The 15,456-nt window shown below is 45.5% G+C and overlaps 1 protein-coding gene across 4 annotated transcripts in view; it reads right to left on the bottom strand.

Moving 5' to 3' along the window:
• Positions 1-11,473, bottom strand: part of LOC144121006 (protein HIRA-like) — a 48,597-nt gene extending 37,124 nt beyond the window's left edge. For 3 of the 4 annotated variants that reach the window (XM_077653900.1, XM_077653899.1, XM_077653901.1), the window contains exons 1-8: positions 11,300-11,472; positions 10,443-10,505; positions 8,291-8,492; positions 7,271-7,365; positions 4,356-4,451; positions 3,373-3,455; positions 3,204-3,281; positions 2,251-2,418 (exon numbers count right to left, since the gene is read on the bottom strand). In XM_077653900.1, the coding sequence (XP_077510026.1) occupies positions 2,251-2,418; positions 3,204-3,281; positions 3,373-3,455; positions 4,356-4,451; positions 7,271-7,365; positions 8,291-8,492; positions 10,443-10,505; positions 11,300-11,336 (822 nt within the window). In that variant the 5' untranslated portion in view covers positions 11,337-11,472. Of the gene's footprint in view, positions 1-2,250; positions 2,419-3,203; positions 3,282-3,372; positions 3,456-4,355; positions 4,452-7,270; positions 7,366-8,290; positions 8,493-10,442; positions 10,506-11,299 lie in introns of all 4 variants that reach the window. The other variant, XM_077653898.1, reaches the window with a different exon arrangement.
• Positions 11,474-15,456: the final 3,983 nt, after the last annotated feature.

Raw genomic sequence — 15,456 nt, 5'->3', positions numbered from 1 at the left:
GGTTAGCTTCAATCTCCAGTAGAATAGCGCCGTCAAAGTCAATTCGGTAGTCACATTCCTCGCAGTGTTCGGCCACCGTGCTGCGCTGACGATTCATTTGTCGAACGTCCGCTTTGTGTTGCCTCATTCTTTCGGCGAAGTTCTTCGTTTCCCCCACGTATGAGGCCAGGCAGACTTAGCAGGGAATCTTGTATACAACCCCTTGGGCCCTTTCTTTTGGGTGATTGTCTTTCGGGCGGGGGAGGAAGCGTCCGATGATGGTAGCCATTTTGTGCGTTGTTAGCACCCCTTCTTTACCGAGAATTCGAGCCAGCGTCTCGCTCACGCCTTTCACGTGTGGTATGCAAACACGTTTCCGGTTCTGGCGTGTGCTTGCGGAAGGAATAGAGCTGTTTTTGTTTTTTCTCTTTTGCTTTTGGCTGACGCATCGGATGACTGAACTGGGGTACCCATTTTTTTTGGAGATCGGAGACGACTCGGTTCTTCTTGGTTCTTTTTCTTTCTTCATGTGAAGAACATATGGTATCGGCTCTCTTCAATAAAGATGTAATGACAGATGCCTTGTGGGGAGTGGGATGATTCAAATTGAAATGGAGGTACCGTCCCATGTGGGTTGGTTTTCGGTATACCGAGAACCGCAAGCCTTTGTCGTGCCTTGTGACTAGAACGTCGAGAAAAGGCAGACTGCCCTGCTGCTCATGTTCAACTGTAAATTCTATGGCCGGTTCAGTTTAATTTAGATGGATTAGGAGGTTTTCTACGTCTGACGTTTTCACCACACAAAAGCAGTCGTCTACATATAAAAGGAACAACTTTGGCTTGGGATTTAAGGTGGCAAGCGCCTGGCTTTCGACGCCTTCCATGGTTAAATTAGCCATAGTGACCGATATCGACGCCCTCATGGCAGTTCCGGTTGTTTGCTTCCTGGCAGGACAGCAAATCACATGCAATGATGAAGCCAAGACAGCAGTCCGACAGTGGTTCCACAGATGGTCGGACGAGTTTTACCACAAGGGCATCTCAAATTTAGTGCTGCGATGGGAAGAATGTCTGCAGCGGTGTGGGCACTATGTGGAAAAGTAGTGTAAAGTATGTTAAATAGTACGTATATTTGTAATTACCTGTATGTCCCTTATTTTGCCTGATAAAAAATTGGGGCAAAGACTTTGTTTCGCCCTCGTAGTCTATAGAAGCGCATGCACTTAGCATGAGGCACAGAGCACTGATCAAAGCTAACCAGTGGTTTTTCTCACATTTGCCCAACCAGGACACTGAAGGCAAAGCATTACTAAAACTACACAAACTATATTGCCAACAATCTTATCTTGCACAAGCATGCCAAGTAAAGACATTATTGGTAACGATAACAAAGGTTGGCAGGTTAAGAAAAATCGCACCCATGAAAATGAATGCCTCAGATGAAAAGAAATTTATAAGCTTTAAAAACACAACTGTAACCAACTAGGAATCAACTTCTATACAGAGTTTCAAAAAGATTAAAATTCAGTTTTAGACCCTCCAACCGTAACTTATTCCTTTCTCAAATGGTGTGCTGATGGCGGAGATTAACAAGCACGCAACTCACACAAACCAGAACGCATTTATTAATTTCACACACTGCAGTAAAGATCCATGCATGCCCATTGGCATGGTTAGCAAAATTTTCCGCAATCAACAACTCATTGAGATAAAAACAAACAGTGGTGTTGCCATCGTTTTCTGCCTGTTTCTGTTTTGAATTCATACTGTAGTATATCTTCAAAGCAAGCATACCACTGAGCGGTAACGAAGTGAAGGAAAATTGCACCCCTCAGCAACAGCTGCCAAAATCAGTCATGGTGGCTAGAGCTGCCATGCTACCACTGCCAAAATTGCAATCTAAAATTGTTAGGTCCTCCTATCCATATTACTGCCAGCAGTCATGGCTTCCACATCAGCAACAGCAGCAATGAGAAGCATTTGGAAAACCCGGAATGTTGCATATTGTATATAATGCATACAGGATGGATGCCAATGAGTAATTGCTCCCTTATTATATTGCACTTCACCCGTGGAATATTATAAATTTTTGCAACTGTGAAACTACCACGAAGATGCTTATTGCAATTGAAGATAGCCAGCATCATGCCGGGAGCTCTCCACCCCTGTTTATTGGCACGTCACAGTCCAAACACACCAGCAGCTTTACACGCAGATGTAAACAGACACAGCGCAGAAATGAGAGATAAAATAAAAAGAAGTGCGGCTCACCACACAGGTTACGGCTTTCCGGTGCCCCACGAAATCCTTGTTGGTGCGCCAATTGTCGCGCTCGATGATCTGGGCTGTGGGCCCAGCATTGTTCATGGCATGCGCAGAGACGAGGTACTGGCCGTCAGGAGACCAGCTCAGTCGCAGGATGTGCGTGGTGCCTCCACACTGGGGCAGAGAGGGGCCCCACAAATTTTGACATTCACAACGCAAGAACGCGATCGCGTGAGAGACCATACATGCTACCATACATAGTCATGCTCTCTTATAGATTCCACTTTTGTAGAACCACGGGAAGCGGAAACAATTGTTTATGCAGAAGTGATCTAGAAAAAATCCTTTAAAATCCTCTTTAAAGAAAACTTCAATGTCAAAGAAGATTCGTGAAATTAAAACTGATGATAAGGGCAGGTTGAGGCACTCCGTATTTTGAAGCGGAACATGAGAGCATCAGCTCTGTTTGGACACGCAAATGGATTATAAGTGCCCTACAATCCCAGACTACATGCACAAAATTCCAAGCAGGTTAAACCACATCGAAACACAGTTAAGACAGCAAAATATATACATAAAACATCAAAGCTGGCTCCTCTTTTACAAATACGCAATGCTTAAAATCCTCCATGCAACAAGCCCAGTCTTCTGTCAGTTCAAACAAACCATCTAGTAAGCTTTTTCTGCTGTGATGGTCATGTACAGAACTACTGTAAAAAAAATGTTAAGTAGTGCACATCCCATAATTTATTCTACCACTGTTTGTAACAATCAGTTTCAGTTTTGATTGTCGAGAGGGCATAGAATGAAACGCGCTGCAGTTGCTAATCTCCTGAAACAGCTTGGCTCGTGAACTTCAGTCAGACTGTGCGCCGTTTTAAGTGCGTGCACTAACGCTCTATCATAGAGGAATTCAGAGAACAAGGAACAGAAGCCAGGCAGCACAGAATTGCACCCACCTCCAAGAACGGGTCAGTGATCACGCACTCCTGCTGCCAGTCATGCGTCCGCCACACCCGAAGGCTTTTGTCATCAGACTGCAAAGAAGAAAGTGAACGTCAGCATAGCTTGCCACATGCAGCAAGGTCTCAAAAAAATGAGGAGACAACAGTGCGTTCAGAGCCTCACCTGGGATGCAACATACTTCCCCACAGGGTCCCAGGACACGCCTTTCACCAGTCCAGTGTGGCCTTTCAAAACTGCTAAGATTTCTGCAAGCAGCCACAGTAAAAAAAAAAAAGGCAAAGGTGAAACTAATTCTTGATGTTAACAAATTAAAAGCACTGCAACCTCCTGTAAACCAACACTGTTCAAAATTCATTTTATATGTCCATTTGCCTCATGATGCAGATTAGACACCTAGTCACACAGAAACGTCACTTTCAGCAGATCATGTTTGAGCATATATCATCAACCAAACAAAAGAATTTGGTAATCTTCAATGAAAATATGTCTCGTATGTCTTGGGATGATCATATAAGCTATATGTCGACAAAGTTGGCTGCAATCACTGGCTTGGCAGGCCAAATAAAACATCAACTAAAAATGTGACCTAAACTGTGACCTATAGCCTCACAGGGGAAGCCAGAGTGGTACTGTCGGCCAGAAAAGTTTGTGGGATCTGCGATGCGTGGCGGAGTGAAGCAAAACTGCATTGCTGCGCCATCTGCCATCACAGAGCGTGGTGTCGAGGCTCATGGCACATTTGCTGCGGCAGCACTGAGTGAGCCTCGACGCCATCCTCTGTGACGGCAGATGGAGCAGCAATGCAGTTTTGCTTCACTCCGCCACGCATCGCAGATCCCACAAACTTTTGCGCCTGACAGTACATGAAAATAATAAAATGAGAAAGGAAATCAGAAAAAGCAAGCAGGTCAAATGTAGCTTGGGCTACATATACGCCTACCAACTTGTTTTAGTACAAAAATTGAGTGTACTACAAAACTTCTCAGACTGAGAAACTTTCCGCTCTCCTGAGCAGTGTCACGAAACAAATCACCTGTTGATACAATCCCAGGCTTGTGGCCGTGCCACAGCAAAAATACCAAGTCACAGTGCATTTCTGCAGTGCTCACCATATGCTGTGAAATGTACATAAAAAGGCAGGCTACCTTGCCACCTTTTGGTGTTCCAGATGACAACAGTGTTATCAACGCTGCAGGATGCAAGCCAGGCATCATATGGAGACCAGGACAAGTCAAGTACATCTGTGAAAGAAAGAAGTAACCACATAAGTTTGCACATTAAAAGGATAAAATAAACATTAGCCACTACATATAAAAAAAAGGTCAATAAGCTTGCAAAAGCAAGTGCACTGCAGTATACTGCAAATGCTGAGATAGGCGGGTCATTATCAGACATGCATATGGCATCCCCGTTTTGAGACCTTTGAAAAGCCCATACAAGCAACGACATGTGGTACCACAAACCTATACAATATCCAACAATAGTGCTGGTATGTGGGGTTTAGCGAGCCAAAACGGCATACAGCAAAGCTATTACCCCAGACCAGGACAAAATTTTCTTCAGCTATATATTAGGTTCCTGTGAAAGCAGTAGAGCTTCCTTTCATAGCCGTATGACTGCGCTCGAGTGGACGCTAATGAGCAATTACTCCCTCACTGCAAGCATACTCCACCAAGGGGGAATTCCCCTCAACATTGAACCAACATCTGATTGTCATTCACAATATGTAAATGCCAAACATGTACAGTCACTGACCGAAAACTCGGACCCCTTATTTTTCGGTCATGCTTGATTATTCGCAAGTTTTTGCAGCATTATGACATGCGACATAGAGCCAATGTTCAGGAGCGACTTAAACTTTGGACACATCGCAGTTGATTGCTCAATTTTCCGGATCTCATTTGCCCTCACCGCAGCTTCGCTGCCAGCTGTCAAGCCGCCGCATATAATGTGTACAGTGGTATGTCCTTACATAAGGCTTCAAGGGTGATCAAAAACTTGGATCAGATAAAGCAGAATTCGAGCTAAAAGGAAGCCTCTTAAACAGTGGAGCTAATATTCTTCACTGGTTGACACACTGCATAAGCACTGTTGCAAGCTCATAACATTCTCGGATGTCGTCCACTGCACAAATTTTAACTACAGTCACAGTTTGCGGAAATAACCTTCGCCGAGTTCTTTCGTCCCAAATACGTGAAGTGCATTGGAGGCATATCATTACATAGAGGTGATGAGCGGAAGATAATGGCTGTGATTTTTAAAGCAAGGAGCTCGTACCCATGACATAATGCAACGCAGCCCCGACTTTTCTGTCACAAACCATCAGAACTGGCCTTCTGATGAGCACATACAATAATGCATACACTGCACTCTGTGGTGGCTTATTGTATGCATTACGAGTGCACACCATAAGCCACCACAGTGTGCATACAATAATGGAGTGCCGGTTCCTAGGTTGGTTTTCAGCTCTAGTCTCTAGGCCCAGTTATGAAAGCCAACATCGAGAGCATGCTTGTTTTGGCCATTTGTTGGTCCTTTTGTATCCTTATCGCCACATATGCCACTTTGTTTCCCTCCCTCCATACAGCAGGCGCAACACAATTCCTGCACCACTGGATTCGCTTTCATGCTTAGACTTTTGAAGCGAAAAGCTTCACTACGTTAGTCAACACTGCGCTTCGCGCGAGCCGGCGTATGTTGGAGCACGAGTGACCTCACGCACGGCGCAGGTGGCCGCCGCCGACTCCGTCGCCTGACCTTTCGCCACTGCCCCACGTGACCTCACGCGCAGCGCAGGTGGCCACTGCTACGGGCTATGCCTCATCCTCTGACATTCCCCCGCAATGGGTGTCAACCGAGATATATGAGACTGTTACTGTGCCATTTCCTTTCCCCAAAAACCAAACAAAACAAGTGAGCCGACCGCGTTCATAGAGTTCATTGGCGTTGACAACTTTGTAAAGGCCGTTCATTTTCACGAAAGGAAAGGTGCACAACCAGCTTTGTGGGTCAGTGGAGACCTCAATCTCGCTTTCGCTTTGTATATCCTAGATTAGCTGAGCTAATCCACATTAGTTTTTTCCCCAACTTTTGTGTTCATGCGCGAAATGTTGACAGCAGTACAGCCACTGAACTTTGTGCTCATGACAGCGGCCACTGCTGATCATTTTGACGAGGTTTTGAGTCATGTGGAGGTTCAGAATGTGCCCAAAACGACTGATCCCTTTCTCTACCATACTGGCCTTTGCAGTCAAAGTCTTCTTTCTCGTGAAATTAGATTTTTCAAACTGCTCAATTTTTTTGTAAGCTTTTGAGGTCCCTTGACAGTCCAAAAATTTGGTCAGCAACTGTAGCCACAGAAGGTTACGAAGCTGCAGACCTAAGTGCGCTGTTTTACTCATCACTGCACATAATGCTACTGTATGTGGTATGCGCATATAACACTGACCTTTCTTTCTTAATACATCCTAAGGTATCAGGCTTAGTGTTTGGCAGTTTGTACCGTTCCTGCCTGCTGCTTCTACTCCTTGATATGCAACACAGAGAGCACATCCTCTCTGAGAGCATACAGGCATGCTTCGGAAGCAGTGATTCAATGCCCAGGGAAATAATAACTTAAATAAATGCAAATAAACCACAATAAAAGCAGCCATAAATTAAGCAATACTGATTTGAACTACAGACAGCAGCCTCGCTTGAAAAGAAGAAAAAAACACAAACTCATGACACAGCGCACTGACGTGAGTATGCACAAGCCTGTTCCACTGGACCAAGATTTCGTGGGACCCACGGCTGTAGAACATGGAAATGACAGCGACATTTCAAATAACGTTCCCCACCAACTGCATTTGTCCCCTTTCATTCCGCCTGCTCGTCAGAAACCTATAAAAATTTTACTGTTCCCATTGCTTTTCACAGCTCAAGGTATCAACACCAGCATTCCTGTAAAAGTGAGTGTCCAAGAACTGGGCCCGAAGTGAAACAAAACCATTTCTGCTCCTTCTACAACCTCTACTGCATTTCTGCCACTTCTTTTGAAGCCATACTGAAGGATACTTACCCCCAGAATGGCCCCTGAGGGTGCTGACACATTTCCAGTGCTCCACGTTGGTCTTCCCACCCCCACCGAACATTCCCGAGGAGCTCATGCCATACCTAAAAAAGCAGAAATGACACAGCATTAGCTTACAAGGAAACCAGTGTAAACTCTGACGTGTGTGCCAGCAAGCTCAACCCACAGATCGCAGGCTTCTGCATACTACGCCATGGCAGAGCCCTGTGAACCACTGCTTCTCAAGAACTCATTTTCTGGTCCTGTCAATGCTAGTATACCTTCCTGCATATAAGCCTCAATCAGAGTGCAGGAGGCTGCAACCTTGAGCATGACAGGTGAAAGGAGCACAAGTCATGCATAATATAAGCAAAATCAACTTAAGCTAGCCTCCTGAAGAAAGACAGTTGCAACATTTCGAGGTCAATTCCTTCTTCCTCAGCGCTAACCAAGAAAGGAATGAATCAACTTTGATCTCAACACATTAGACCGCACATTTTTTCATACTTTGCTTCCAAGAGTTTTATCAAGTTGAAAAAATTTCTGCCAGAAACGATTACCTTTAACTTGCACATAACTATGAACAGCTTTGAAAAGTGCTTATTCTAGTTCTTTGGTAAAAGAGAAAACTAAATGCACTATTAAAAAGTGATGTAATGCACATTATGTGGATTACATCGATTTGTCCAACGTCCGTTTTCCCTTTGTTCATGTCTAACGCTTTGCACTCCCGTGATGTCAACTACTTCACTTTTACCGTCGCTTGAAAAGCTGTTCTGAAAGCACTTTCAGAGCTGAAAAGGAAGCCCAACGCAAGGGCCCATCAATGGAGTCGGAACATGCTAGCTAAAACATGGCAACCCCAGCAGTCATATACAGCAACAGCACTTGGTGCAATCAGGCATCATGGGCAAACACTCCTTCATGTAAAATTAAATTAAAATAAGTTCTTAAAAGTGACCATCCCAGGACAATGTCTCCCAGACTACTGCACAGAGAGAGAAAAAGCAGCAAGAGAGATATCCGCACCGTCCGATCATCCATATCATGATGACTTTGTCGTCGCCACCTGAGGCCAAGTGACGGCCATCTGAGGACCACCGGACACAGTTGACGCATGCCAGGTGGTTGTCCATCTGGCACAGTAGCTTGGGCACCAACTCATTAAGTTCATCTTCCTCGCGTGCCACGGGAGCCATGTTCCACACACAGATCTGGCCTGCATCTGCCCCTGTTGGCCATTGAAGAGGGAAATAAAAATCAAAAACCGCAATCCATCTTTGTCACTCTGAGAAATTGTAAGAATATTCCCAGTAGGTCACATGGTGCTACTTAGCATAACGCACGAAAACATCACCATGTTTTGTCTAAAAATCACTGCTGTACTTGTATTAGGCTGCCCACAGCCCTACTCTTGGGCGGCACTCAACTGCTCACTACACCAGATATGCTTCAATTAGACTCAAATGCTGAAACTATTTCTTGTCTGATACACTGCCCCAAGAATGGACAGATATGTTTCTTTCAAGTTAAACACTACTCTCTTGACATTTACTAAACTCACACAGGATGAGCACTACATACCCATGAGCAAAGAAAGTGAGCTCTCACAGCTTTGTTTTAGCACAACAAACTGTGTACAAGACACTTCAGGATGCACGACATCTAAATGGAATCACTCTGTACAAACAACAAGCATGCACTGGTAATAACAAAGATGGCAGGTACAGCTACAAAAATGAAACAAACACTATGAAAATACAAAAAGCTCAAGTTCTCTTGAGAGATAAGATAACAGTCAAGCAGCAGTTCTACCAGGACTCTAGCGATGGCCTATATTTTCACTTTCTAAGGACATGCCAATAATGTGCACACATTAACACATTTTTGCTTTGATGCGCACTTTGTGTCAACGTTAAACCCAAGAAGGTACTGTAATGCTTGTGTGGCCTTGAAGACAGTAAAATGAGATTATGTGCCAGTGAATAGGAACAATTTCACACTGAATCAGGTATGATAAGCGATAGTTTACTAGTAGAGCAATACATGCCAAGGGTTGCTGGAACTGAACCAACTGGAAGAGTCAGTGTTCCCAAGGAGCCTGTCATTTTTTTAAAATATCACTGATGACTACGTATATGTTACAAAACACTACAGCAACCTATAAAACGAAAGGCATGCACGAACAAGTATTTCTGTACAAATAACATTTTGTTACCACCTAACAATACTGCCTGATCCAGTGAGCACATGTACACACACACACAAGGTCAGTTTAAGTTTAAGTCATGTGAGTTGTGAATAAATTGCGATATAATCAGTGCTTCATCGTTTCAATTCACTACAATGCTAAACCCAGCCTGACTCAGGTGCCAGAATCTCGGAGTGAAAAGGCAGCGACTACATCGCAGTTTCCTTCATGCCTCATGTGACCAATAAGGCCATTTGCCGTCATAGCCATCACTCGGCTGTTGAAACTGAAACTGAAACAGGTTAGCAATGAAATTAAATTATAAATTATTTAGCAGCTATAGGTGAATAACACAAAGTTATCCATGTACAGTAGTGTATTACACATCATTATAAAGCAGAAAGTAAGCAACCAAAATTTGGTGTCTATACTCCTATAACATTTGTACTGCCCCGCCGTGGTAGCTCAGTGGTTAGGGTGCTCAACTGCTTAGCCCAAGGACGCAGGTTCCAGCCTGGCCACGGCAGAAGCATTTCTATAGAGGCGAAAAGCAAGGCAGCCATGTACTGTGCGGTGTCAGTGCACATTAAAGAAGTCCAAGTGGTCGAAATTACTCTAGAGCCCTCCACTGCGGTGTCCCTCGTAGCCTATGTCACTTTGAGGCATTAAACCCCAAATACCACACCATTAGCATTTATGCTACACAGATAGCAGATAAAATTGAGTGGTGTTTCAAACTTGCGTTGTGATTCAGACTTGTGTTTCAAAACTTTAGGACCGATAACGCAAATATATTACAAATTATTATGCAAGGTGCGCCACTACAATGTTCCAAATCACGTGTTCCAAGGTGGTGATAATAGTTTGTGAAGGAGCATCACAACATGCCCAAAGCTGAAAACATAAAACCACCTGCTTATGTCTGAATATTTTTGAAGCTTCTTCCCATAAAACTTAATGAGAATTCCAGATATGCAATTCGGCCCTTACCTTGCCCACCAGTGGCAAACCTGGAGCCATCAGGATGTATGTCCACCGAGAATATTGGGTGCCCTAGAAATATAACGTCCACTTTCACACGGCGAAAACACATTGGCACACTTACCTAGACTAATATTTACACAAGCAGCGCGCACCAACACCTGAGGAATCAAATGCCCTTTAAGCGCATCGCATGAGTATTTACTTTTCGGACTAATGCGGACCATTCAGTCAGCCGCTTCTCGGTAGGTCATCAAAGAGTAACCAATAAGATTATCGCGTCGCCCATCAACCGCTTGCAAGCGAAGGTCAGCGCGGTAAGACCGCAGCGGTGCAATTAAGTCGCGTTTTTTTGTGTACCACATCCGGTGTGTTAATCCACCAATAGCGCGAGTACCAATCGGATCTGCAGGCTGCAGTCGGAAATTGTTTTTTTTTTTTCTGCCGAGCCGCGAGTAACAATTAATGCTTGCATCACAGCTTGCTAGCAAAGGAGGAGTACGCTGCAATGAGCAAAAGCGTTAAACACGCCGGGCGTATCCAACACACGCACTCCATGCTAAACTAGTGGACTCGATGGCGCGCAAGTCTCACAACAGTGACTGCTACTCACGGAACACACAGGGGTACCAAATGAAGCACAGATCGGTTCACAAGAAAGTGTGCAGTAAATCAGTGCGGAAGCTGTGGGTAGCTATCGGGGTATTGTCCCTTTTTTTTCCACAAACAGCGCTGACCGCAACAATGGGTACGAAGAGGCCAATACGCTCTATTCCCTTTGTGTCATGCCAATTCGGGACCGGTGAGCTTTCCCATTGATAAACACAAAATGTAAGCCTAACAACACTCGTCTTCCAGAAACCTACCGTCATGGGTCACCCAGTTGGGCTTTAGTAACTTCATTGTGCTTCTTTCCGCTTCACCGCAGCGAAATTTGAAGACCGGGCGAGGCCGAAGTCACTCGCCAGAGAAACATTTGTCACATGCGGAGCCGTCCTGCTCTGGCGTCTGTGCTCGCTTCCATGGTTATGAATGCGGCCCAGTGTTGTCGGGTTTGCCTCCCAAGGCCGCTAAACTTGTGCACTCGACTCGACGTGTGCAACAAAACCGAAACAGCCTGTGCAAAGTGGAAACAGGAAAGTTCCGAGCGGGTCTGGCGTACGATGCCGAGAAGTGCTACATGCGGCGAACGGGCACCCGAGTAACAGGCTGAGTTAACGTGTCATCTTAACATCAAAGTTTTAATCCCAAATACTTAACGCAACCTTTTTACGAAGTTGCCTGATATTGAGTTGCATCGTGCGCCAGCGTGGAATCCGCGTTGCTGGCACAAACCACTCTCTCCGCGCGGTCATTCGATTGGCAGCGTTCTGGAAAGCACCGGGAAAAACCGGAAACCATTTCCTCGCTTAAGTGTCGATGGTGTAGACATACTTCGGTGGCGTGTTTTTAGTTTGATTTTACGCTGGCGCACATTATTCACGTCATTGAAGGCAATGAAGAGACGAATAATTAAATAAAATTAACTGAGTAACTTTTTGCTTTTAGCTATACAGCCGAACCCCGCTACAACGAACCTGGCTTCAACGAATTATTTCCAATTCCCCGTCAGCTCGCCATAGAAAGTAATGGAACAAATTTCTCATCGGGGCGAACCATTTTTGGGGCGCGTTTCCGCTGTCTATCTCAAAATAAAACAAGCATATCGCCGCCCATCTGTGTACTTCAGTAGGTCCACGCTGCTTTGTTTCACTAAAGTTTCGCTGGAATTATACTATAGCTGGAACCAATTGATCCATTCATTTATAGTGCCTAGAATATACTGGCCAGTATAATTCCAGGCACTATAACTCATTCAAACGCGCCTGAAACCAACATTGCTTGGTGGGGATGACAATTGGGCTTTCTTTCTTGCGACAAGGCGCGGGTGCAAGCTCCCGTTTTCTTCCTAGCTAGAGGCTCAGGTAGGTAGGTAAAAACTTTATTGCTGAACCAAGTAAGTGAAGGCGTTAGGTAAGGTTTGGTTGGATTGGTTCTTAGTCCCGATTGGGGGCCATCAGTCTTTGACTTCTGGCAACCTTCTCACCAATCCGTCGCCAAAGGACACAGCAGCCTGGGAACCGCAGTTTTTCACTAGGGCTTGTGCACTGCAATCGACACGAGCACGGCGACTTTGTCTGGGAAGCGGAAGTTCCTTTCTCTTGAAGAGAAGGCACAGATTATGAGCGCGGCATCCAGTGGCAGGAAAAAGGGAGATGTTGCCGCGGGCTTCGGCATCTCACAGAGCACGCTGTCAACGATCCTGAAGTCGAAAGACGCGATAGCCCAAGCTCTTTCTTCGGGGACATCCGGGGAGCGGAAAAAGCTGACGCAAGTGGCTCACGAGGACCTGTGCGATGTCAGTGCACGGTAAAAATCCCCAGATGGTCAAAATTGTTCCGAAGCCCTCCACTTCGGCACCTCTTTCCTCCTTTCTTCTTTCACTCCTTCCTTTATCCCTTCTCTTACGACGCGGTTCAGGTGTCCAACGATATATGAGGCAGATGCTGCGCCATTTCCTTCCCCCAAAACCAATTACTACCACTAATAATAATTTCTTCTTTCACTCCTTCCTTTATCCCTTCTCTTACGACGCGGTTCAGGTGTCCAACAATATATGAGACAGATGCTGCGCCATTTCCTTCCCCCAAAACCAATTACTACCACTAATAATAATTTCCTCTTTCCCTCCCTCCTTTATCCCTTCCTTTACGGCGTGGTTAGCGTGTTAGCCGAGATATGTGAGACGGTTACTGTGACATTTAATAATAATAATAATAATTGGTTTTTGGTGGAATGGAAATGGCGCAGTATCTGTCTCATATATTACCTTCCTCAAAAACCAAACAAAACAAGTGAGCCGACGGCGTTCACAGAATTCATTGGCGTTGACAACTTTGCAAAGACCGTTCATTTTCACGAAAGGAAAGGCGCACAACCGTCTCCTTGGGTCAGTGTAGACCTCAATCTCGGTTTCGCTTTGTATATCTTGGATTAGATGGGCTAATTCACATTATTATTTTTTTTTTCATTTCCACCACCGTTTCTTCCCTCGTAGTGCGCTTGAGGTGGCTACCAAGGAGTTGGTTGTGAAACTTTATTTCCAGCGGATATAGAGGAGCGACACGAAGTCGCCCCCCGCTTAAACGGCGGCCGCTATCCCTTGGGCAGCGGCGGCGTCTTCAGCCAGCTGGAGGAGCTTGATCTGTATCCCCGGGTCGGGGCTGAGCAATAGAGCCTCCCAATGAGCAGAGTCGGTAATGAAGTGACTCGCGGGTAGGGACTGCGGGCAGTTCCAGATCATATGATTTAGATCGGCTTTCGCATCACAATTTTTGCATTTGTTTGAGTAGAGTCCTTCCGAATAGAAGCTACACAATTGGGGATTTGGATAGGTGTTAGTTTGAAGTTTACGCCAGGCTTTGGCCTGTTGCTTGGAGAGCGTTTTATCTGCTGGGGGGAATCTGAGTCTTGCAAGCCTGTAGTGCTGCAGGATTTCTCTGTAAGAAAACAACCTGTCCTTGCCAGAGTATAGGGCGGGTGGGCTGCACGACCCAGCTCGGCGGGACAGTTCTCGAGCTAGGTTATGAGCCGCCTCATTACCAGCAAGGGAAGCATGAGCAGGCGTCCAGATTAGGCGAATGCGCCGCGTGGGCTGATAATTTAGCAGAATCCGTGCTGCTTGTGGGGAGATTCTTCCAAACGTGTAGTTACGTATAGCCAATTTTGAGTCGCTGACAATGGTTTCTGCCGAGGATCCCACAATGGCTAGAGCAATGGCTGTTTCTTCTCCAACATGTGTGTGCTGAGTGCGTATAGTGCCCCCAGTTATGAGTGTACCACGTTCCGTGGTGACCACAGCTACCATCTTGTCAGCCGAAGAATCTGCCGCATCTACATATACCACAGAGGTATCATTAAGAAAGCGTTTGCCTAATGATTTGGCTCTCTCTGTACGACCTTCAGAGTGGAAATCTGGGTGCATGTTCCGAGGTAGTGGAGGAATGACCAGAAGCTGGCGTATATGTTTGGGAAGGTCAGTTGTGGGTCCGCCTTGTCGTTCGTATGTTATGCCTAGTGTAGACAGAATGTGTCTGCCAGTTGGTGTGGCCGATAGTCGTTCGTACTGCGAGACTGTTACCGCTTCAATAATCTCGCTTAGGGTGTTATGAAGACCGAGACCTAACACTTTCTCAGTCGCTGTGTGCATGGGTAGCCCAACTGCCTGTTTGACGCATTTTCTGATTATGGCCTCCACTTTTTCTTTTTCAGCTGACTTGAGATGTAGGTAAGGGCATACGTAAGCTATGCGGCTTATCACAAAGGCTTGTACTAAACGGAGAGTATTGCTTTCCTTCAAGCCCGAGTGGCGATTACTAATGCGGCGAATGAGTCGCATAATTTGCTGCGAGGTTCCCTGAAGCTTCCGAATTACGTCACCATAATAATAATAATAATAATAATAATAATAATAATAATAATAATAATAATAATAATAATAATAATAATAATAATAATTGGTTTTTTGGGGAAAGGAAATGGCGCAGTATCTGTCTCATATATCGTTGGACACCTGAACCGCGCCGTAAGGGAAGGGATAAGAGAGGGAGTGAAAGAAGAAAGGAAGAATTAGGTGCCGTAGTGGAGGGCTCCGGAATAATTTCGACCACCTGGGGATCTTTAACGTGCACTGACATCGCACAGCACACGGGCGCCTTAGCGTTTTTCCTCCATAAAAACGCAGCCACCGCGGTCGGGTTCGAACCCGGGAACTCCGGATCAGTAGTCGAGCGCCCAAACCACTGAGCCACCGCGGCGGGTAAATTGAAGCCGTGTTCTCGTAGAATTAGGCCCAAGATTTTAATTTTGGGCACTCGAGGAATGGGGACTCCGCGAATACTGAGTTCGATGGCCGGTGGGGTTTGCGCAAGGGATCTGATGTTGCGGAATATGAGAAATTCAGATTTGGCTGGAGAGCACCGCA

Source organism: Amblyomma americanum, chromosome 2, assembly GCF_052857255.1.
Source record: "Amblyomma americanum isolate KBUSLIRL-KWMA chromosome 2, ASM5285725v1, whole genome shotgun sequence".
NCBI lineage: Eukaryota > Metazoa > Arthropoda > Arachnida > Ixodida > Ixodidae > Amblyomma > Amblyomma americanum.
This window is presented reverse-complemented; position numbering and strand designations above follow the sequence as displayed.